At 43.6% G+C, this 25347-nt stretch overlaps 1 protein-coding gene across 1 annotated transcript; it reads right to left on the bottom strand.

Annotated features, from left to right (window-relative positions):
• Nucleotides 1-1972: 1972 nt before the first annotated feature.
• scly (selenocysteine lyase) lies at nucleotides 1973-24962 on the bottom strand. The gene is made up of 13 exons (XM_045205808.1): nucleotides 24823-24962; nucleotides 23948-24204; nucleotides 23401-23510; nucleotides 22782-22882; nucleotides 22462-22657; nucleotides 21609-21736; nucleotides 19472-19624; nucleotides 19079-19185; nucleotides 18753-18789; nucleotides 17206-17289; nucleotides 16820-16922; nucleotides 11011-11086; nucleotides 1973-2467 (listed from the first exon to the last, which is right to left on the bottom strand). Exons 2-13 carry the CDS (start codon nucleotides 24199-24201, stop codon nucleotides 2314-2316), a joined length of 1503 nt encoding a protein of 500 aa, XP_045061743.1. The 5' UTR covers nucleotides 24202-24204; nucleotides 24823-24962; the 3' UTR covers nucleotides 1973-2313.
• Nucleotides 24963-25347: the final 385 nt, after the last annotated feature.

Here is a 25347-nt window from a genome sequence, read left to right as displayed (position 1 = left end):
CAGATGTTCAGAGCATGCTAGATAGCTAATTAGCACAGGTGGTCCCTCCGGTCTTCCGTCTGTCTTCCGTAAACACGCGCTGTAACATGGAAATACGGCCGTGTGGGAACACTAACCTTAACCCTGTAAAAGGTGTGTATCAGATAACGCCTTTGTCCATTGACTCTTATGTGTAATGTAATGCAACTGAGAGTCATGATCAAGGGCTAAACTTAAGGCTATAGGTCCTGGTCAAAAGTAGTGCACTATATAGGGAATAGGGTGCCATTTGGGACACTTGCGGGGGGGTACGGAAGGAGCACGATGGAAACTGAAGTAACGGGAGAATTGACGAGATGAAGGGGTAAATGAGATTACTAGCGCTATTTATCTCGGCGCGGTGGGGAGTGAACAGAGTGCTACTGTGTTATCTATCAGATTACAGCTATCGTGGGATTAGACTGCTGATTAGGTTCATACACACGTGGTCATTCAAATAGCATCCCTCCATCATAAAACAATGAACGTGAAGTAGAAGTTGATATACCAGTGCTTTATTTGCGGAAGCATTTACAAGCATCTCCAATTTTAAACAGCTGATATGCTATTCACATGGAAGTTTTTGTTAGCTTCCCTGATTAAGTATTAACCAGTGAAGCTGATGATTGATAGCAAGCACACTAAAGGGGATATCACTAGCACATTAGAGGCTGCTGCCTATAGACATAGACTAGAAATCACTGGCCACTTTAAGAAATGGAACACTAGTCACTTTAATAATGTTTACATATCTTGCAATACTCATCTCATATGTATATACTGTATTCTATACTATAATATTCTACCGTATTTTAGTCCATGCCGCTCTGTCATTGCTCGTCCATATATGTATATATTCTTAATTCCATTCCATTCCTTACTTAGCTTTGTGTGTATTGGGTAGATGTTGTGAAATTGTTAGATATTACTTGTTAGATATTACTGCACTGTCGGAGCTAAAAGCTGTCTCTTGTGTTTATTTAGCATACACATATGGGTTATAGCCTACATAAAAGTAAATTATGTTTATTATTATTATTATTATACTGTATAGAAGTTATTGTGGTCCTCTGTAGCTCAGCTGGTAGAGCACGGCGCTTGTAACGCCAGGGTAGTGGGTTCGATCCCCAGGACCACCACCCCCAGGACCACCACCCCCAGGACCACCACCCCCAGGACCACCATCCCCAGGACCACCATCCCCAGGACCACCACCCCCAGGACCACCATCCCCAGGACCCCCAGGACCACCACCCCCAGGACCACCACCCCCAGGACCACCATCCCCAGGACCACCACCCCCAGGACCACCACCCCCAGGACCACCATCCCCAGGACCACCATCCCCAGGACCACCACCCCCAGGACCACCATCCCCAGGACCACCACCCCCAGGACCACCACCCCCAGGACCACCATCCCCAGGACCCCCAGGACCACCACCCCCCAGGACCACCACCCCCCAGGACCACCACCCCCCAGGACCACCATCCCCAGGACCCCCAGGACCACCACCCCCAGGACCACCACCCCCAGGACCACCACCCCCAGGACCCCCAGGACCACCACCCCCAGGACCACCACCCCCAGGACCACCACCCCCAGGACCACCACCCACCGGACCACCATCCCCAGGACCACCAGTAAGTCGCTTTGGATAAAAGTGTCTGCTAAGTGGCATATTATTATTATTATTACTTGTTAGATATTACTGCACTGTCGGAGCTAGAAGCCAAGCATTTCGCTACACCCGCTATACCATCTGCTAAATATGTGTATTTGACCAATAACATTTGATTTGATTTTGATTTGATAAAGCCATCCATCTAGTCACATCATTCAAGTCAGTTTGAATACGTTTTTTCCAGTCTTAAACATTGGAAACATTTTCTCCTGAATTAAATTAATAAACACAAAAGGTATACATTAGGTCTACATACAAATATCAAACACCTTTCACAAAGGACACAATTTATTTAAATTTGCAAAATAAATTCTCATTGTAGAATTTACAAGGTATTGCTTTAAATGATTTACTGTTTGTAACACAGCAGATCAAAGTACTATCAGGTGTATATTGTGTAGCTCAATCAACCAATCAGTCAATCGATCAGTCAATCGATCAGTCAATCAGTCAATCAATCAGTGTGTAGCTCAATCAACCAATCAGTCAATCAGTCTGTAGCTCAATCAACCAATCAGTCAATCAGTCTGTAGCTCAATCAACCAATCAGTCAATCGATCGATCAAACAATCAATCAATCAATCAATCAATCAATCAATCAATCAATGTGATCAGTTGAGTCCCTGCAGCGTCTCTACAGCGTTCTTCAGGTCGTCCACCACCAGGCCTACCTCAGCCCTGCTGGTGCTTCTCCCCACACTCAGCCTCAGGGCATTAGCTGCCACCTCCTCAGGGATGCCACAGCTCAGCAGGATATGGGAGGGCCTGAGGGACAAACAGAGTGAAAACTAACAGTGTCAACAAAACAAAATGGTTCCACTAAACAGGGGTGATGTATTTTGTTGTTTGTAATTAATGTGCATGCTTTCTATATATATATATATAATGTCTATATATACAGTATATATATATATTTTGTAACAGTCTTAAGTTTGGCTAAGGGCAGTTCTTGTGACTGTAAAGTTACTGAAGTTCTATGATGTAGCTAGTTACTGTAGGTCTATGATGTAGCTAGTTACTGTAGGTCTATGATGTAGCTAGTTACTGTAGGTCTATGATGTAGCTAGTTACTGTAGCTCTATGATGTAGCTAGTTACTGTAGGTCTATGATGTAGCTAGTTACTGTAGGTCTATGATGTAGCTAGTTACTGTAGGTCTATGATGTAGCTAGTTACTGTAGCTCTATGATGTAGCTAGTTACTGTAGCTCTATGATGTAGCTAGTTACTGTAGGTCTATGATGTAGCTAGTTACTGTAGGTCTATGATGTAGCTAGTTACTGTATGTCTATGATGTAGCTAGTTACTGTATGTCTATGATGTAGCTAGTTACTGTAGCTCTATGATGTAGCTAGTTACTGTAGCTCTATGATGTAGCTAGTTACTGTAGGTCTATGATGTAGCTAGTTACTGTAGGTCTATGATGTAGCTAGTTACTGTAGGTCTATGATGTAGCTAGTTACTGTAGGTCTATGATGTAGCTAGTTACTGTAGCTCTATGATGTAGCTAGTTACTGTAGCTCTATGATGTAGCTAGTTACTGTAGGTCTATGATGTAGCTAGTTACTGTAGGTCTATGATGTAGCTAGTTACTGTAGGTCTATGATGTAGCTAGTTACTGTAGGTCTATGATGTAGCTAGTTACTGTAGGTCTATGATGTAGCTAGTTACTGTAGGTCTATGATGTAGCTAGTTACTGTAGGTCTATGATGTAGCTAGTTACTGAAGGTCTATGATGTAGCTAGTTACTGTAGGTCTATGATGTAGCTAGTTACTGTAGGTCTATGATGTAGCTAGTTACTGTATGTCTATGATGTAGCTAGTTACTGTAGCTCTATGATGTAGCTAGTTACTGTAGCTCTATGATGTAGCTAGTTACTGTAGGTCTATGATGTAGCTAGTTACTGTAGGTCTATGATGTAGCTAGTTACTGTAGGTCTATGATGTAGCTAGTTACTGTAGGTCTATGATGTAGCTAGTTACTGTAGCTCTATGATGTAGCTAGTTACTGTGAGCTCTATGATGTAGCTAGTTACTGTAGGTCTATGATGTAGCTAGTTACTGTAGGTCTATGATGTAGCTAGTTACTGTAGGTCTATGATGTAGCTAGTTACTGTAGGTCTATGATGTAGCTAGTTACTGTAGGTCTATGATGTAGCTAGTTACTGAAGGTCTATGATGTAGCTAGTTACTGTAGGTCTATGATGTAGCTAGTTACTGTAGGTCTATGATGTAGCTAGTTACTGTAGCTCTATGATGTAGCTAGTTACTGAAGGTCTATGATGTAGCTAGTTACTGTAGGTCTATGATGTAGCTAGTTACTGTAGGTCTATGATGTAGCTAGTTACTGTAGGTCTATGATGTAGCTAGTTACTGTAGGTCTATGATGTAGCTAGTTACTGTAGCTCTATGATGTAGCTAGTTACTGTAGCTCTATGATGTAGCTAGTTACTGTAGGTCTATGATGTAGCTAGTTACTGTAGGTCTTTGATGTAGCTAGTTACTGTAGGTCTATGATGTAGCTAGTTACTGTAGCTCTATGATGTAGCTAGTTACTGTAGGTCTATGATGTAGCTAGTTACTGTAGGTCTATGATGTAGCTAGTTACTGTAGGTCTATGATGTAGCTAGTTACTGTAGGGTCTATGATGTAGCTAGTTACTGTAGCTCTATGATGTAGCTAGTTACTGTAGGTCTATGATGTAGCTAGTTACTGTAGGTCTATGATGTAGCTAGTTACTGTAGGTCTATGATGTAGCTAGTTACTGTAGGTCTATGATGTAGCTAGTTACTGTAGGTCTATGATGTAGCTAGTTACTGAAGGTCTATGATGTAGCTAGTTACTGTAGGTCTATGATGTAGCTAGTTACTGTAGCTCTATGATGTAGCTAGTTACTGAAGGTCTATGATGTAGCTAGTTACTGTAGGTCTATGATGTAGCTAGTTACTGTAGGTCTATGATGTAGCTAGTTACTGTAGGTCTATGATGTAGCTAGTTACTGTAGCTCTATGATGTAGCTAGTTACTGTAGCTCTATGATGTAGCTAGTTACTGTAGCTCTATGATGTAGCTAGTTACTGTAGCTCTATGATTTAGCTAGTTACTGTAGGTCTATGATGTAGCTAGTTACTGTAGGTCTATGATGTAGCTAGTTACTGTAGCTCTATGATGTAGACTGGAAGTCTTCCGACTAGCTTGGAAAGACAGTACCGTGCAGTACCGAAGAGCCCTCACTGCTGCTCGATCATCCTACTTTTCCAACTTAATTGAGGAAAATAAGAACAATCCAAAATTTCTTTTTGATACTGTTGCAAAGCTAACTAAAAAGCAGCATTCCCCAAGAGAGGATGGCTTTCACTTCAGCAGTGATAAATTCATGAACTTCTTTGAGGAAAAGATCATGACCATTAGAAAGCAAATTACGGACTCCTCTTTGAATCTGCGTATTCCTCCAGGGCTTAGCTGTCCTGGATCTGCACAGCTCTGCGAGGGCCTGGGATCGGGAGAGACACTTAAGTGTTTTAGTACTATATCTCTTGACACAATGATGAAAATAATCATGGCCTCTAAACCTTCAAGCTGCATACTGGATCCTATTCCTACTAAACTGCTGAAGGAGCTGCTTCCTGTGCTTGGCCCTCCTATGTTGAACATAATAAACAGCTCTCTATCCACCGGATGTGTACCAAACTCACTAAAAGTGGCAGTGATAAAGCCTCTCTTGAAAAAGCCAAACCTTGACCCGGAAAATATAAAAAACTATCGGCCTATATCGAATCTTCCATTCCTCTCAAAAATTTTAGAAAAAGCTGTTGCGCAGCAACTCACTGCCTTTCTGAAGACAAACAATGTATACGAAATGCTTCAGTCTGGTTTTAGACCCCATCATAGCACTGAGACTGCACTTGTGAAGGTGGTAAATGACCTTTTAATGGCGTCAGACCGAGGCTCTGCATCTGTCCTCGTGCTACTAGACCTTAGTGCTGCCTTTGACACCATCGATCACCACATTCTTTTGGAGAGACTGGAAACCCAAATTGGTCTACACGGACAAGTTCTGGCCTGGTTTAGATCCTACCTGTCGGAAAGATATCAGTTTGTCTCTGTGAATGGTCTGTCCTCCGACAAATCAACTGTACATTTCGGTGTTCCTCAAGGTTCCGTTTTAGGACCACTATTGTTTTCACTATATATTTTACCTCTTGGGGATGTTATTCGAAAACATAATGTTAACTTTCACTGCTATGCGGATGACACACAGCTGTACATTTCAATGAAACATGGTGAAGCCCCAAAATTGCCCTCGCTAGAAGCCTGTGTTTCAGACATAAGGAAGTGGATGGCTGAAAACTTTTTTACTTTTAAACTCGGACAAAACAGAGATGCTTGTTCTAGGTCCCAAGAAACAAAGAGATCTTCTGTTAAATCTGACAATTCATCTAGATGGTTGTAAAGTCGTCTCAAATAAAACTGTGAAGGACCTCGGTGTTACTCTTGACCCTGATCTCTCTTTTGACGAACATATCAAGACTGTTTCAAGGACAGCTTTTTTCCATCTACGTAACATTGCAAAAATCAGAAATTTTCTGTCCAAAAATGATGCAGAAAAATTAATCCATGCATTTGTTACTTCTAGGTTAGACTACTGCAATGCTCTATTTTCCGGCTACCCGGATAAAGCACTAAATAAACTTCAGTTAGTGCTAAATACGGCTGCTAGAATCCTGACTAGAACCAAGAAATTTGATCATATTACTCCAGTGCTAGCTTCCCTACACTGGCTTCCCTGTTAAGGCAAGGGCTGATTTCAAGGTTTTACTGTTAACCTATAAAGCGTTACATGGGCTTGCTCCTACCTATCTTTCCGAGTTGGTCCTGCCGTACATACCAATACGTACGCTACGGTCACAAGACGCAGGCCTCCTAATTGTCCCTAGAATTTCTAAGCAAACAGCGGGAGGCAGGGCTTTCTCCTATAGATCTCCATTTTTATGGAACAGTCTGCCTACCCATGTGAGAGACGCAGACTCGGTCTCAACCTTTAAGTCTTTACTGAAGACTTATCTCTTCAGTAGGTCATATGATTGAGTGTAGTCTGGCCCAGGAGTGTGAAGGTGAACGGAAAGGCTGGAGCAACGAACAGCCCTTGCTGTCTCTGCCGGGCCGGTTCCCCTCTCCACTGGGGTTCTCTGCCTCTAACCCTGTTGCAGGGGCTGAGTCACTGGCTTGCTGGTGCTCTTTCATGCCGTCCCTGGGAGGGGTGCGTCACTTGAGTGGGTTGAGTTACTGACGTGATCTTCCTGTCTGGGTTGGCGCCCCCCTTGGTTTGTGCTGTGGTGGAGACCTCTGTGGGCTATACTCGGCCTTGTCTCAGGATTGTAAGTTGGTGGTTGGGGATATCCCTCTAGTGGTGCGGGGGCTGTGCTTTGGCGGAGTGGGTGGGGTTATATCCTTCCTGTTTGGCCCTGTCCGGGGTTTCTTCGGATGGGGCCACAGTGTCTCCGGACCGCTCCTGTCTCAGCCTCCAGTATTTATGCTGCAGTAGTTTATGTGTCGGGGGCTGGGGTTAGTTGGTTATACCTGGAGTACTTCTCCTGTCTTATCCAGTGTCCTGTGTGAATTTAAGTATGCTCTCTCTAATTCTCTCGTTCTCTCTTTCTCTCTGAGAACCTGAGCCCTAGGACCATACGTCAGGACTACCGGGCATGATGACACCTTGCTGTCCCCAGTCCGCCTGGCCTTGCTGCTATTCCAGTTTCAACTGTTCTGCCTGCGGCTACGAAACCCCTACCTGTCCCAGACCTGCTGTTTTCAACTCTTTAATGATCGGCTATGAAAAGCCAACTGAGAGACCTGAGCCCTAGGACCATACGTCGGGACTACCGTCCGTGGTGACTCCTTGCTGTCCCCAGTCCGCCTGGCCTTGCTGCTATTCCAGTTTCAACTGTTCTGCCTGCGGTTATGGAACCCCTACCTGTCCCAGACCTGCTGTTTTCAACTCTTAATGATCGGCTATGAAAAGCCAACTGATATTTATTCCTGATTATTATTTGACCATGCTTGTCACTTATGAACATTTTTGAACATCTTGGCATGGTTCTGTTATAATCTCCACCCGGCACAGCCAGAAGAGGACTGGCCACCCCTCATAGCCTGGTTCCTCTCTAGGTTTCTTCCTAGGCTTTCGCCTTTCTAGGGAGTTTTTCCTAGCCACCGTGCTTCTACACCTGCATTACTAGCTGTTTGGGGTTTTAGGCTGGGTTTCTGTACAGCACTTCGAGATATTAGCTGATGTAAGAAGGGCTATATAAAATAAAATTGATTGATTGATTGATAGCTAGTTACTGTAGGTCTATGATGTAGCTAGTTACTGTAGGTCTATGATGTAGCTAGTTACTGTAGGTCTATGATGTAGCTAGTTACTGTAGGTCTATGATGTAGCTAGTTACTGTAGGTCTATGATGTAGCTAGTTACTGTAGGTCTATGATGTAGCTAGTTACTGTAGGTCTATGATGTAGCTAGTTACTGTAGGTCTATGATGTAGCTAGTTACTGTAGGTCTATGATGTAGCTAGTTACTGTAGGTCTATGATGTAGCTAGTTACTGTAGGTCTATGATGTAGCTAGTTACTGTAGGTCTATGATGTAGCTAGTTACTGTAGGGTCTATGATGTAGCTAGTTACTGTAGGTCTATGATGTAGCTAGTTACTGTAGGTCTATGATGTAGCTAGTTACTGTAGCTCTATGATGTAGCTAGTTACTGTAGCTCTATGATGTAGCTAGTTACTGTAGCTCTATGATGTAGCTAGTTACTGTAGGTCTATGATGTAGCTAGTTACTGTAGGTCTATGATGTAGCTAGTTACTGTAGCTCTATGATGTAGCTAGTTACTGTAGGTCTATGATGTAGCTAGTTACTGTAGGTCTATGATGTAGCTAGTTACTGTAGCTCTATGATGTAGCTAGTTACTGTAGCTCTCTGATGTAGCTAGTTACTGTAGGTCTATGATGTAGCTAGTTACTGTAGGTCTATGATGTAGCTAGTTACTGTAGGTCTATGATGTAGCTAGTTACTGTAGGTCTATGATGTAGCTAGTTACTGTAGATCTATGATGTAGCTAGTTACTGTAGGTCTATGATGTAGCTAGTTACTGTAGCTCTATGATGTAGCTAGTTACTGTAGGTCTATGATGTAGCTAGTTACTGTAGGTCTATGATGTAGCTAGTTACTGTAGATCTATGATGTAGCTAGTTACTGTAGGTCTATGATGTAGCTAGTTACTGTAGCTCTATGATGTAGCTAGTTACTGTAGCTCTATGATGTAGCTAGTTACTGTAGGTCTATGATGTAGCTAGTTACTGTAGGTCTATGATGTAGCTAGTTACTGTAGGTCTATGATGTAGCTAGTTACTGTAGGTCTATGATGATCTAGTTACTGTAGCTCTATGATGTAGCTAGTTACTGTAGGTCTATGATGTAGCTAGTTACTGTAGCTCTATGATGTAGCTAGTTACTGTAGGTCTATGATGTAGCTAGTTACTGTAGGTCTATGATGTAGCTAGTTACTGAAGGTCTATGATGTAGCTAGTTACTGTAGGTCTATGATGTAGCTAGTTACTGAAGGTCTATGATGTAGCTAGTTACTGTAGGTCTATGATGTAGCTAGTTACTGTAGGTCTATGATGTAGCTAGTTACTGTAGCTCTATGATGTAGCTAGTTACTGTAGGTCTATGATGTAGCTAGTTACTGTAGGTCTATGATGTAGCTAGTTACTGTAGCTCTATGATGTAGCTAGTTACTGTAGCTCTATGATGTAGCTAGTTACTGTAGGTCTATGATGTAGCTAGTTACTGTAGGTCTATGATGTAGCTAGTTACTGTAGGTCTATGATGTAGCTAGTTACTGTAGGTCTATGATGTAGCTAGTTACTGTAGCTCTATGATGTAGCTAGTTACTGAAGGTCTATGATGTAGCTAGTTACTGTAGGTCTATGATGTAGCTAGTTACTGAAGGTCTATGATGTAGCTAGTTACTGTAGGTCTATGATGTAGCTAGTTACTGTAGGTCTATGATGTAGCTAGTTACTGTAGCTCTATGATGTAGCTAGTTACTGTAGCTCTATGATGTAGCTAGTTACTGTAGGTCTATGATGTAGCTAGTTACTGTAGGTATATGATGTAGCTAGTTACTGTAGCTCTATGATGTAGCTAGTTACTGTAGGTCTATGATGTAGCTAGTTACTGAAGGTCTATGATGTAGCTAGTTACTGTAGGTCTATGATGTAGCTAGTTACTGTAGGTCTATGATGTAGCTAGTTACTGTAGGTCTATGATGTAGCTAGTTACTGAAGGTCTATGATGTAGCTAGTTACTGTAGCTCTATGATGTAGCTAGTTACTGTAGCTCTATGATGTAGCTAGTTACTGTAGGTCTATGATGTAGCTAGTTACTGTAGCTCTATGATGTAGCTAGTTACTGAAGGTCTATGATGTAGCTAGTTACTGTAGGTCTATGATGTAGCTAGTTACTGTATGTCTATGATGTAGCTATTTACTGTAGGTCTATGATGTAGCTAGTTACTGTAGGTCTATGATGTAGCTAGTTACTGTAGGTCTATGATGTAGCTAGTTACTGTAGGTCTATGATGATCTAGTTACTGTAGGTCTATGATGTAGCTAGTTACTGTAGGTCTATGATGATCTAGTTACTGTAGGTCTATGATGTAGCTAGTTACTGTAGGTCTATGATGTAGCTAGTTACTGTAGGTCTATGATGTAGCTAGTTACTGTAGGTCTATGATGTAGCTAGTTACTGTAGGTCTATGATGTAGCTAGTTACTGTAGGTCTATGATGTAGCTAGTTACTGTAGGTCTATGATGTAGCTAGTTACTGTAGGTCTATGATGTAGCTAGTTACTGTATGTCTATGATGTAGCTAGTTACTGTAGGTCTATGATGTAGCTAGTTACTGTAGCTCTATGATGTAGCTAGTTACTGTAGGTCTATGACGTAGCTAGTTACTGTAGGTCTATGATGTAGCTAGTTACTGTAGGTCTATGATGTAGCTAGTTACTGTAGGTCTATGATGTAGCTAGTTACTGTAGGTCTATGATGTAGCTAGTTACTGTAGGTCTATGATGTAGCTAGTTACTGTAGGTCTATGATGTAGCTAGTTACTGTAGGTCTATGATGTAGCTAGTTACTGTAGGTATATGATGAAGCTAGTTATTGTAGGTCTATGATATACAGTAGCTAGTTATTGTAGGTCTATGATATACAGTAGCTAGTAACTGTAGGCGTCAGGTATTTACCTGTCTCCTCTGTGTGAATGGCATGCAGCCCCAACACTGGCCAGAAGTCTTCTACAGCTGGACAATACCTTCCTCCCTACAGTACAGTACAGGGGGACAGAAGAGACATGAATCATTAACAGCCGCTGTAGTTTATAAATAGCCACAGCAACGCAGGTCGTGACCTCGCGACGATGTAGGGTTAGAGATACTGCACAGCAGGGGTTCTTATTGACTGTTTTCCTGGGAACCAAATGAGAAATTCACTGTTTTCCTGGGAACCAAATGAGAAATTCACTGTTTTCCTGGGAACCAAATGAGAAATTCACTGTTTTCCTGGGACCCAAGCTCATGAAAACATGCCCCGTTTTGACTGAGAACACAGTCTCATTTACAGCAACGACCTGTGGAATACTTACAGGGGAGAGGAGGGGGGATGAATGAGCCAATTTGTAAGCTATTTAAAATAAAGTTGTTTGTGAGACAACTCATCATTCCATCATTTTTTGTTCCCGCTTATTGAAAGTGCTGCTGCGGGAGATTTTCCCCTGACTGCCCGTTACGCAATTCAAGGATTACGTTACGCAATTCTACCATTACTTGTTAAAAGTAATGTTTACTGCAACTTTTGACAGTAGCCTATGTTTAGGTCTCTATTATTGGCTGTTTGGGTTGCCAGGAGGGATTGTCCGATGGCACAATTTATACTGCTTACACTTTGATCATGTAAAGCAAAAACATATCAGGTTTGTTTAAACTTCCTATTGGATTAGTCTATCTTTTCTTCTTCTTTTTAATCTTTTTTTTTTAGGGGGTAGATCAGCTTTAATATTGCAGATAGATTGTAACTTCCATCAATGTAATTGTCTGCATCACTTCCAATCCCCCATATGATTTTTTTCTCTCGCAAATATATATATATGCTAAACCATCCTTTGTGACATCACGATGTCGTCACCATCGACAACGGCTGTCAAACATCGTCGACAGACGATACAATCGTAAAAATCGGCCAACCCTACTTGGCACGTGCCCAGCGTGCCCGGTCGGTATTCAGCCATGATTACTACAAGTGTAGATAACTGGCTAGACTAACTACCAATCTACAAAATGTTAGCTGGCATGGCTAATTGAGTGACTGTCAGGTGACTGACGTAACAAGAGAATAACTGATGATGCACGACCACATTTAGAAATTCCACGTCAATATTCTACTATTCTAACTCTCAACAGGAAGTTGAGAACCCTGACAGAGTTCCCCCCCCCACACTCCCCAAAAAACTAAACAATATATATACAGTTGAAGTCGGAAGTTTACATACACCTTAGCCAAATACATTTAAACTCAGTTATTCAAGATTCCTGACATTTAATCCTAGTAAAAATTCCCTGTCTTAGGTCAGTTAGGATCACCACTTTATTTTAAGAATGTGAAATGTCAGAATAATAGTAGAGAGAATGATTTATTTCAGCTTTTATTTCTTTCATCACATTCCCAGTGGGTCAGAAGTTTACATACACTCAATAAGTATTTGGTAGCGTTGCCTTTTAATTGTTTAACTTGGGTCAAACGTTTCGGGTAGCCTTCCACAAGCTTCCCACAATAAGTTGGGTGAATTTTGGCCCATTCCTCCTGACAGAGCTGGTGTAACTGAGTCAGGTTTGTAGGCCTCCTTGCTCGCACACGCTTTTTCAGTTCTGCCCACACATTTTCTATATGATTGAGGTCAGGGCTTTGAGATGGCCACTCCAATACCTTGACTTTGTTGTCCTTAAGACATTTTGCCACAACTTTGCTTGGGGTCATTGTCAATTTGGAAGACCCATTTGCGACCAAGCTTTAACTTCCTGACTGATGTCTTGAGATGTTGCTTCAATATATCCACATCATTTTCCTTCCTCATTATGCCATCTATTTTGTGAAGTGCACCAGTCCCTCCTGCAGCAAAGCACCCCCACAGCATGATGCTGCCACCCCCGTGCTTCACAGTTGGGATGGTGTTCTTCAGCTTGCAAGCATCCCCCTTTTCCCTCCAAATATAATGATGGTCATTATGGCCAAACATTTCTATTGTTGTTTCATCAGACCAGAGGGCATTTCTCCAAAAAGTACGATCTTTGTCACCATGTGCACTTGAAAACCATAGATATAGGACTTGTTTTACTGTGGATATAGATACTTTTGTACCTGTTTCCTCCAGCATCTTCACAAGGTCCTTTGCTGTTGTTCTGGGATTGATTTGCACTTTTCGCACCAAAGTATTTTTATCTCTAGGAGACAGAACGGGTCTCCTTCCTGAGCGGTATGATGGCTGCGTGGTCCCATGGTGTTTATACTTGCATACTATTGTTTGTACAGATGAACGTGGTACCTTCAGGCGTTTGGAAATTGCTCCCAAGGATGAACCAGACTTGTGGAGGTCTACAACTTTTTTTCTGAGGTCTTGGCTGATTTCTTTTCATTTTCCCATGATGTCAAGCAAAGAGGCACTGAGTGTGAAGGTAGGCCTTGAAATACATCCACAGGTACACCTCCAATTGACTCAAATGATGCCAATTAGCCTATCAGAAGCCTCTAAAGCCATGACATCATTTTCTGGAATTTTCCAAGCTGTTTAAAAGCACAGTCAACTTAGTGTATGTAATCTTCTGACCCACTGGAATTGTGATACAGTGAATTATAAGTGAAATAATCTGTCTGTAAACAATTGTTGGAAAGATTACTTGTGTCATGCACAAAGTAGATTTCCTAACCGACTTGCCAAAACTATAGTTTGTTAACAAGACATTTGTGGAGTGGTTGAAAAACAAGTTTGAATGACTCCAACCTAAGTGTATGTAAACTTCCGACTTCAACTGTATATACTGTACAAAAAATACGGAACAAAAATATAAACGCAACATGTAAAGTGTTGGTCCCATGTTTCATGAGCAGAAATAAAAGATTCCAGAAATGTTCCATACGCACAAAAAGCTGATTTCTCTCAAATGTGCACAAATGTGTTTACATCCCTGTTAGTGAGCAATTCTCCTTTGCCAAGATAAACCATCCACCTGACAGGTGTGGCATATCAAGAAGCTGATTAAACAGCAACATCATTACACAGGTGCACCTTGTGCTGGGGACAATATTGGCCAGTCTAAAATGTGTAGTTTTGTCACACAACACAATGCCACAGATGTCTCAAGTTTTGAGGAAGCGTGCAATTGGCATGCTGATTGCAGGGATGTCCACAAGAGCGGTTGCCAGATAATTTAATGTTAATTTCTCTACCATAAGCCGCCTCCAATGTCGTTTTAGAGAATTTGACAGTATGTCCAACCGGCCTCACAACCACAGACCACGTGTAACTACGTCAGCCCAGGACCTCCACATCCGGCTTCTTCACCTGTGGGATCGTCTGAGACCAGCCACCCGGACAGCTGATGAAAGTGAGGAGTATTTCTGTCTGTAATAAAGCCCTAATGTGGAGAAAACATTCTGACTGGCTGGGCCTGGCCCCCAAGCGGGTGGGCCTAAACCCTCCCAGGTCCACCCATGACTGTGCCCCTGCCCATTCATGTGAAATCCATAGATTAGGGCATAATGAATTTATTTCAATTTACTGACTTCATTATATGAACTGTAACTCAGTAAAATCACTGAAATTGTTGCATGTTGCATTTATATTTTAGTTCAGGGGTATGAGTAAGGGGTATGAATAGTGCATTCGGAAACTATTCATACCCCTTAAGTTACGGCCTTATTCTAAAATGGATTAAATAGTTTTTTCCCCCCTCATCAATCTACACACAATACCCTATAATGACAATGCAAAAACATGTTAGACATTTTTGCTAATTTATATATTTTTTTAACGGAAATATCACATTTACATATGTATTCAGACCCTTTACTCAGTACTTTGTTGAAGCACCTTTGGCAGCGATTACAGCATTGAGTCTTCTTGGGTATGACGCTACAAGATTGGCACATCTGTATTTGGGGAGTTTCTCCCATTCTTCTCTGCAGATCCTCTCAAGCTCTGTCAGGTTGGATGGGGAGCGTTGCTGCACAGCTATTTTCAGGTCTCTTCAGAGATGTTGGATCGGGTTCAAGTCCGGGCTCTGTCTGGGTCACTCAAGGACATTCAGAGACTTGTCCCGAAGCCACTCCTGCATTGTCTAGGCTGTGTGCTTAGGGTCGTTGTCCTGTTGGAAGGTGAACCTTCACCCCAGTCTGAGGTCCTGAGCACTCCGGAGCAGGTTTTCATCAAGGATCTCTCTGTACTTTGTTCAGTTCATCTTTGCCTCGATCCTGACTAGTTTCCCAGTCCCTGCCGCTGAAAAACATCCCCACAGCATGATACTGCCACCACCATGCTTCACCATAGGGATGGTACCAGGTTTCCTCCAGATGTGACACTTGGCATTCAGGCCAAAGAGTTCAATCTTGGTTTCATCAGACCAGATAATCTTATTTCTCATGGTCTGAGAGTCCTTTAGGTGCCTTTTCAAGTGGGCTGTCATGTGCCTTTTACTGAGGAGTGGCTTCCGTCTGGCCACTCTACAATAAAGGCCTGATTGGTGGAGTGCTGTAGAGATGGTTGTCCTCCTGGAAGGTTCTCCCATCTCCACAGAGGAACTCTAGAGCTCTGTCAAGAGTGACCCATCGGGTTCTTGGTTACCTCCCTGACCAAGGCCCTTCTCCCCCGATTGCTCAGTTTAACCCGGGCGGCCAGCTCTAGGAAGAGTCTTGGTGGTTCCAAACTTCATCCATTTAAGAATGATGGAGGCCACTGTGTTCTTGGGGACCTTCAATGCTGCAGAAATTTTTTGGTACCCTTCCCCAGATCTGTGCCTTGACACAATCCTGTCTCGGAGCTCTACGGACAATTCCTTCGACCTCATGGCTTGTTTTTTGCTCTGACATGCACTGTCAACTGTGGGACCTTATATAGACAGCTGGGTGCCTTTCCAAATCATGTCCAATCAGTTGAATTTACCACAGGTGGACTCCAATCAAGTTGTAGAAACATCTCAAGGATGATCAATGGAAACAGCGTGCACCTGAGCTCAATTTCGAGTCTCATAGCAAAGGGTCTGAAAACTTATGTAAATAAGGTATTTCTGTTGTTGTTTTTTAATACATTTGCTAAAATTTCTAAAAATCAGTTTTCGCTTTGTCATTATGGGGTATTCTGTGTAGATTGCTGAGGATTTGTTTTTTATCATCCATTTTAGAATAAGGCTGTAACGTAACAAAATGTGGAAAAAGTCAAGGGGTCTGAATACTTTCCGAAGTAATGTGCAACAATTTCAATGATTTTACTGAGTTACAGTTCATATAATGAAGTCAGTCGATTGAGATAAATAAATTAGGCCCTAGACTATGGATTTCACATGAATGGGCAGGGGCACAGCCATGGGTGGGACTGGGAGGGCATAGGCCCACCCACTTGGGAGCCAGGCCCAGCCAGTCATAATGAGTTTTTCCCCCACAAAAGTCAATGGGTCTGAATACTTTCCGAAGGCACTGTATATATTGATTTTTTGTAGTCTGCAATGTCGCAACCCACCATTAACATGTCCGCGACCCAACCCATACTTTAACAAAGGCTGCTGTACAGGGTGGCAGATTGACAGAGACAAATCCCACGGCAGGAAGGGTAGAGACAAGGAAGACGCCAGTGTGACTCTGCAGCTCAATTCAGAGTCCACATCCACGGAGCTGTGATAGTCCACTGGCCAATTATTACATATTTACCAATGTAGTTTCACTGGCTGTTATTGCGTGGCCGACGTATGTAACAAAAGAGACTGCACAGCTCAATAGCACATTTCTACTAACCCTGTAGTCCAGGACCCAGAACGGACACGTTACAGGTGTTGGGGAGGGTCTCTGAGTCAGGGAAATGACTGTTGAAATGGATCCTCTCTCTCCCAAAGACGGCCTGGCAACACACAACAGCAAAGATGTGGACATAGAATTAATAAGATTTACTATACTGTACATTGACTTCACTCACGAAACAGTAAATTCTAAGGAAAACAGGCCACTATCTACAAGGAAAATAAATGTTGGTTCTACATTGAAACTACTGAACAAATCTCCAAAACAGCTTCCAGAACAGTGTCAACACAGGCTATAAATAATTTCTGAAATCCAACAAAAACATTGATGCTTGTGATAGTCTAAAACGGATGGATTAACAGACTAACGTTCTGTTACTATACCTCTAGTCGTTCCTCCAGGTAGTCCCTTGTATCCAGCATATGAGTCTCATACTCAGTCAGGTTAGAGTTCACCAGCTCTGCTGCCTAGTAGAGAGACAACTCTTTAGTTCACCAGCTCTGCTGCCTAGTAGAGACAACTATTTAGTTCAGCTACAGACTCTGCTGCCTAGTAGAGAGACAACTCTTTAGTTCACCAGCTCTGCTGCCTAGTAGAGAGACAACTCTTTAGTTCACCAACTCTGCTGCCTAGTAGAGACACAACTATTTAGTTCAGCTACAGACTCTGCTGCCTAGTAGAGAGACAACTCTTTAGTTCACCAGCTCTGCTGCCTAGAAGAGAGACAACTCTTTAGTTCACCAACTCTGCTGCCTAGTAGAGACACAACTATTTAGTTCAGCTACAGACTCTGCTGCCTAGTAGAGAGACAACTCTTTAGTTCACCAGCTCTGCTGCCTAGTAGAGAGACAACTCTTTAGTTCACCAGCTCTGCTGCCTAGTAGAGAGACAACTCTTTAGTTCACCAACTCTGCTGCCTAGTAGAGAGACACCTCTTTAGTTCACCAGCTCTGCTGCCTAGTAGATAGACAAATCTTTAGTTCACCAGCTCTGCTGCCTAGTAGAGAGACAACTCTTTAGTTCACCAACTCTGCTGCCTAGTAGAGAGACAACTCTTTAGTTCACTAGCTCTGCTACCTAGTAGAGAGACAACTCTTTAGTTTACTAGCTCTGCTGCCTAGTAGAGAGACAACTCTTTAGTTCACCAACTCTGCTGCCTAGTAGAGAGACAACTCTTTAGTTCACCAGCTCTGCTGCCTAGTAGAGCGACAACTCTTTAGTTCAGCTACAGGCTCTGCATCATCACATCATATAGACACCATGAATATGGTTTGCTTTAGCAATACTTATATAACTGTATTTGGCCACCAGTTTTAGTAAAATACATATTGAGTACCGTAATTTTCGGACTATAAGCCGCGCCTTTTTTCCCATTTTTCGACCCTGCGGCTTATATAACGGTGCGGCTAATCTATGGATTTTTACAGCTAACGGCCACTAGAAGACCTCCTAAATCTATGGATTTTACAGGTTACAGTCCACCAACTTTAACTCTATGGGCTCTATGACCGGTCCGCGCCCCCCCCACCTTTAAGCGGCGGGCTCCAGCAGGAAAAGCTGGAGGCCGGAAAAGAGTGAGACAGGTAGCGCGCAAAAGTAAAAGTGGAACCGAGAGTGGTACGAGAGACAGAACGAGAGACAGAACGAGAGGAAGACAGACAGACATTACGAGAGCGAGACAGTTTGTCTCTTTCCCGACAATCCCCTCTGTGCACGAACCCTTACATATGGTAATTAAACATTAAAACACCTGCGGCTTATAGTCCAGTGCGGCTTATATATGTACACATCATTCAATATCATTCAATTTAGCTGCTGCGGCTTATACTCCGGTGCGCCTTATAGTGCGGAAAATACGGTAGTAGAAAGGGTCATAACGTGTCGTTACACAAATGGACTAATTAATACTGTAATGATTCCCATACTGTACCTTTCCAAGGCCAGCGATCATGGGTGTGTTCTCAGTGCTAAAACAAGCCAAACATGAAAATACAGTGCTATTACTTCATCACTTGTAATATCTTCATCTGTTGTTCATTATAACTTCAGAGTTTTTTTTTTTATACATACATAATAGCTATTTAAATGGTCAAAATATCTCAGTGTGGCGAGTAATTGAGTATCAATGGCACCCTATTCCCTATATAGTGATGCACTAGTTTTGACCAGAGCCTTATGGACCCTGGTCAAAAGTAGTGCACTACATAGGGAATAGGGTGCCATTTTGGGAAGCACACATAATTACTTGAATGATACCCTGGTCTGAAGTTCCTCTCCTGTCCCCCTCCAAACAACATCGGGTAGAGTGGTGTGGTTGTTCCTGGGCCGTTCACATACAGCGCCCCTATCCTCGGTGCGTAGAACTGGAAACCAAAGTGACGGAATAAAAACCTTCTAAGATTCTCAGAACTCAATACAAGAACTCATCTTCCCAGAATGCAACAGAAGACATAGCCAATCACAGTATCCATGGGTGAATCTAAATTGTATTTCCTTGATTCCTCGCATCTTGACTCGTACCTCAAAACGCATTGGAGGAGAAGATCTTAGGGTCTCTGACCCTCTCCTCCAATACGTTTTGAGAACATTAGGAATCAAGGAAACACATTTCAGATTTGCCTGAAGTCCAGAAGAGACCTGACCCCTGACCTTGTGTCCTACAATGGTGAGGTAATCCACTCCCAGGTCAAGGGCGTCGACCCGCACCTTGCCTATGGCCTGGGCCGCGTCAGTGTGTAGGAGGATTCTATGTTGACGCTGTCTGTTGACAAATCTGATCCTCTGACAGAGCTCTCTGATTGGCTGTCAGGAGAAACACATACAGTAGTGCAGTCATAATACTGTTAGTAATATCTGTGATTGAGATACACTACATGACCAAAAGTATGTGGACACCTGCTCGTCCAACATCTCATTCCAAAATCATTCATATGGAGTTGGTCCCCCCCCTTTGCTGCTATAACAGCCTCCACTCTTCTGGGAAGGCTTTCCACTAGATGTTGGAACATTGCTGCGGGGACTTGCTTCCATTCAGCCACAAGATAATTAGTGAGGTCGGGCACTGATGTTGGGCGATTAGGCATGGCTCGCAGTCGGAGCTCCAATTCATCCCAAAGGTGTTCGATGGGGTTGAGGTCAGGGCTCTGTGCAGGCCAGTCAAGTTCTTGCACATCGATCTCGACAAACCATTTCTGTATGGACATCACTTTGTGTACGGGGGCACTGTCATGCTGAAACAGGAAAGGGCCTTCCCCAAACTGTTGCCTAACAGTTGAAGCACAGAATTGTCTAGAACGTCATTGTATGCTGTAGCGTTAAGATTTCCCTTCACTGGAACTAAGGTGCCTAGCCCGAACCATGAAAAACAGCCCCAGACCATTATTCCTCCTCCTCCAATCTTTACATTTGGCACAATGCATTCGGACAGGTAGCGTTCTCCTGGCAGCCGCCAAACCCAGATTCATCCGTCAGACTGCCAGATGGTGAAGCATGACTCATCACTCCAGAGAACGCGTTTCCACTGCTCCAGAGTCCAATGGTGGCAAGCTTTACACCACCCCAGCCGATGCTTGGCATTGCGCATGGTGATCTTAGGCTTGTGTGCAGCTGCTCGGCCATGGAAACCCATTTCATGAAGCTCCCGACGAACAGTTATTGTGCTGACGTTGCTTCCAGAGGCAGTTTGGAACTCGGTATTGAGTGTTGCAACCGAGGACAGACCATTTTTATGCGCTTCAGCACTCAGCGGTCCCGTTCTGTGAGCTTGTGTGGCTTACCACTTCGTGGCTGAGCCGTTGTTGCTCCTAGACGTTTCCACTTCACAATAACAGCACTTACAGTTGACTGGGGCAGCTCTAGCAGGGCAGACATTTTATGAACTGACTTGTTGGAAAGGTGGCGTTCTATGACGGTGCCACGTTGAAAGTCACTGAGCTCTTCTGTAAGGCCCCATTCTACTGCCAATGTTTGTCTATGGAGATTGCATGGCTGTGTGCTTGATTTTATACATCTGTCAGTAACAAGGGTGGCTGAACTAGTCGAATCTACTCATTACAAAGGGATGTCCATATACTTTTGTATGTATAGTGTATGTTAGTAATTTACACAGTGTTAAAAACATTATGAACAACTGCTTTTTCCATGACATAGACTGACCAGGTGAAAGTGGATGTCGCTTGTTAAATCCACTTAAATCAGTGTAGATGAAGGGGAGGAGACAGGTTAAAGAAGGATTTTAAAGCCTTGAGACAATTGAGATATGGATTGTGTATGTGTGCCATTCAGAAGGTGAATGGGCAAGACAAAATATTTAAGTGCCTTTGAACAGGGTATGGTAGTAGGTGCCAGGTTTGTGTCAAGAACTGCAACGCTGCTGGGTTTTTCCACGCTCAACAGTTTCCCGTGTGTATCAAGAATGGTCCACCACCCATATGACATCCAGCCAACTTGACACAACTGTGGGAAGCATTGGAGTCAACATGGGGCAGCATCCCTGTGGAACGCTTTCGACACCTTGTAGAGTCCAGGCTGTTCTGAGGGCAAGGGGGGGTGCAACTCAGTACACTCAGTCTATGTTAGTAATATACAGTATGTTAGTAATATCTGTAGTGATAAATAATAAATAGTACAGCAGTAATATCCATTGTGGTTCTGGGCAAGACGAGTGACTTGGGTTAACATTTAGGATCTGTGGACAGTTGTGTGTGTTTGGTAGGGCCATGCAGGTGTGAAAAAACTAGGTCATGCTGTCCGTCCGTCCGTCCGTCCGTCCGTGTGTCTCCCTCACCATCAGGACTCCTGTCTCGTTGTTAGCCATCATGATAGAGATGAGACAGGTGGAGGAGCGGACAGCAGCCAGCACATCCTCCACCTCTACCCTCCCCGTCACCTTGGAAACCGCCACTGACGTCACATCTAGGACAGACAACCCAGATAGGCCTACCGTCAGGTCATTGACTATCAAGGACAACATTTGGTTTATTTATCACAGTTACTGGAAATAAAAAAAGGGTAAGGCTTTACTTTACAGTTATATCCTTATTACAGTATAATTATTTTTGTATGTACAGTATTGAGATAATAAAGTTCTCGTTACACTGTTAAGTGTTATATGTTATAAATATGATGATGATTGATCATCACCATCATCATCATCTCAATATCAACATCATTCTCCTCCTCATCCGTAAATAAATATAAAATCCAGAACAAGGAGTGTTAAACCCCACTACCTGCCGTGTTAAACCCCACTACCTGCCGTGTTAAACCCCACTACCTGCCGTGTTAAACCCCACTACCTGCCGTGTTAAACCCCACTACCTGCCGTGTTAAACCCCACTACCTCCGTGTAAACCCCACTACCGCCGTGTTAAACCCCACTACCTGCCGTGTTAAACCCCACTACCTGCCGTGTTAAACCCCACTACCTGCCGTGTTAAACCCCACTACCTGCCGTGTTAAACCCCACTACCTGCCGTGTTAAACCCCACTACCTGCCGTGTTAAACCCCACTACCTGCCGTGTTAAACCCCACTACCCGTTAAACCACTACCTGCCGTGTTAAACCCCACTACCTGCCGTGTTAAACCCCACTACCTGCCGTGTTAAACCCCACTACCTGCCGTGTTAAACCCCACTACCTGCCGTGGCGTCCTTCAGCAGGTGTTCAGTGGTTAGTCTGACCGAGTCATGCTCTACGTTAGAGACGAGGATGTGAGGGAGAGGCCAGGCGGAGGTGCTGCCGTTGTCATGGTGATGGCTCTCCCCTCTCCGCTCTGCAGCCCTGCAGCTCTCTCTGTAGGCCTCCAGGGCACTGCGGAACACCAGGTTATTGGCCTGAAGAGAAAGGAGGAAAGTATCCCAAATGGTATGTTTCACCACTGCAGTGGTTTTGAGCCAGACATTACAAGCCAGATGCCACGTTGTGTTCATGTGCAGTATAACACGACTATCGTTCTACCTCGGTCCCACCAGAGGTGAAGATGATGTCATCTGCTTTTCCCCCGACCATTCTAGCCACATTCTCTCTCGCCTGGGTAATGATCTTCTTGGCTTTCACACCTGGAATAAGAAAGAGATGACGAATTCAAAACGCACATAGCTAAAGATATTAATACAATCAGTGGGGATGACACAAGATAGTCAACAACTAAAGACGTTAATACAATCAGTGGGGATGACAAGATAGTCAACAACTTCTGTTTTTGGTCCTCCAAGGTTGTTCCTAACCCCTCACCTGGTGCCAACCCCTCACCTGGTGCTAACCCCTCACCTGGTGCCAACCCCTCACCTGGTGCCAACCCCTCACCTGGTGCCAACCCCTCACCTGGTGCTAACCCCTCACCTGGTGCCAACCCCTCACCTGGTGCCAACCCCTCACCTGGTGCCAACCCCTCACCTGGTGCCAACCCCTCACCTGGTGCCAACCCCTCACCTGGTGCCAACCCCTCACCTGGTGCCAACCCCTCACCTGGTGCCAACCCCTCACCTGGTGCCAACCCCTCACCTGGTACCAACCCCTCACCTGGTGCTAACCCCTCACGTGGTGCCAACCCCTCACCTGGTGCCAACACCCTCACCTGGTGTGTAGGTGCTACTAGGGTTTCCCCATGCCTCATGCAGGGCTTCAGTAACAGCCTGGATCACCTGTGGCTCCAGCGGGGTGGTGGCATTGTAGTCCATGTAGATCCTGTATTACAGAGAGGATTCAGATAAATAGTATTTAAGCATTAGTGATTAGTGGGAGAAGACAGGATGTACCATGACGTAGGCCTACTAAAACACGTCTGTGGGAGGAATCGTGTGGAGGAGTCAAAGCCGAATAGAATAGAATAGAATAGAGCATGAGGACCACTGGAACTCAATGGGGTTGTAGTGGTCTCCCATCAAAATTTTTACATTTTTACATTTTAGTCATTTGGCAGACGCTCTTATCCAGAGCGATTTACAGGAGCAATTAGGGTTAAGTGCCTTGCTCAAGGGCACATCGACAGATTTTTCACCTAGTCGGCTCGGGGATTAGAACCAGCGACCTTTCGGTTACTGGCACAACGCTCTTACCCACTAAGCTACCTGCCGCCCATCAACCCCATGTATACATCTGTGACAAACAGCGATAACACGTACCTGTCCTCATCCATGTCTGGAATATATGTGTGTATACGGCCATCAAATGGAAGACCTGAGTGTGTATGCCCGTTGCCACCAACTGTGTCTGAATGGTGCGAGTGTGCATGGTGGTCATCCAACGCCCTGGAAGGAGTGAATGTGTGACCATCGGATGCCGCTGAATGGTTAGAGAGTGCACGGCCATCTACCGAGTGGTGACTGTGGTCCCTCGGTTCCCTTGTGCCGGAGCTGGCCTTCGCTGGTTCAGACATTACCTTATGGAAAGCAAAGCCTAGGTTTTACCAAAGGATATATGACTTTACGTTAAGTGGCCCAAAAGTTACCTGCAGGTAAAATGTGTAACATAATGTTATGTAATTCTATAGGGTAGGGGTTGTTCTATATAAATGGGAGACAAGTCCTATTTAAATAAGGCAACGGTCCAAATAGGTCAAGAATGGGTTTGTAAACAAACTCATAAAGCTAAAAACGTCAGTCTGTTAGCCTACTGTCTCTACAATGAAACCGGTAGTCAGCTACTTTCTAACTTGTCATGCCTAACTAACTAGCTAATATGTAGCATTTCAAAGGAAACACGTGCAATGACCTAGTTAGCTCTAAAGAAAGCTAACTAGCGGGTTCATTTCTTAAAATGAACCGCATTTCTATACGTTCATTCAGCACAGCATTTATCTTGATACCCAGCTAGACAATAAAATGTCCGTTTTTAATGCATCATTCGTTGAGTGCCATAACGTTAGCTACGTGGCTGTAGAACAAGCTAAACGCTTGCTAAGCTAGCTAACGTTGTTTACTGTGGCTGGCTATTGTTGGTTTAAAACAAATATATGTTTATTTCATCAATTTGAACATCACTGTAGCTAACTAAATACCTTGGCTAGATAGGCGAAGGAGGATGAGACTGAAGTAGATAGCTATATACTATCAACGACGTAGCTTCTTCCCATCCAGGAAACACAAGGTTGACGGCTCAGTTCATTAACCCTGTCCTCCCCTGTGCGGTGTCTGAAAAACGGGTTGGGACATCGAAAGCTGCTGCTTCTGTGTAGGTTCCTAGAACACAAAAACGGTTCATTTGTGCTGATTATTACAATGTTTCTATTAGGTTGCAAAACTATTTGCCTGATATTGCAAGAACATTCCCAGAACACATGTTGTATGTTCTTTGAAAGGTCCTAAAACATTTCTCTAGGTTGTGGTAACATTGTGGGGATTTGACAAGAGATAGGTTCCCAAAATACTAAAACTGTTGACATTCAGATAATAGTTGTATTAGGGTGCACAGGACGGTCCCTTAATGTTGTAAGAATGAAATAAGTCTGTTTTTTATGACGTTCATAGCATATTTGTTTTAGGTTTAACATAATATTCCATTGATGTTTACATTGATTTACATC

This window comes from Coregonus clupeaformis, chromosome 20 (genome assembly GCF_020615455.1).
Source record: "Coregonus clupeaformis isolate EN_2021a chromosome 20, ASM2061545v1, whole genome shotgun sequence".
Lineage (NCBI taxonomy): Eukaryota > Metazoa > Chordata > Actinopteri > Salmoniformes > Salmonidae > Coregonus > Coregonus clupeaformis.
This window is presented reverse-complemented; position numbering and strand designations above follow the sequence as displayed.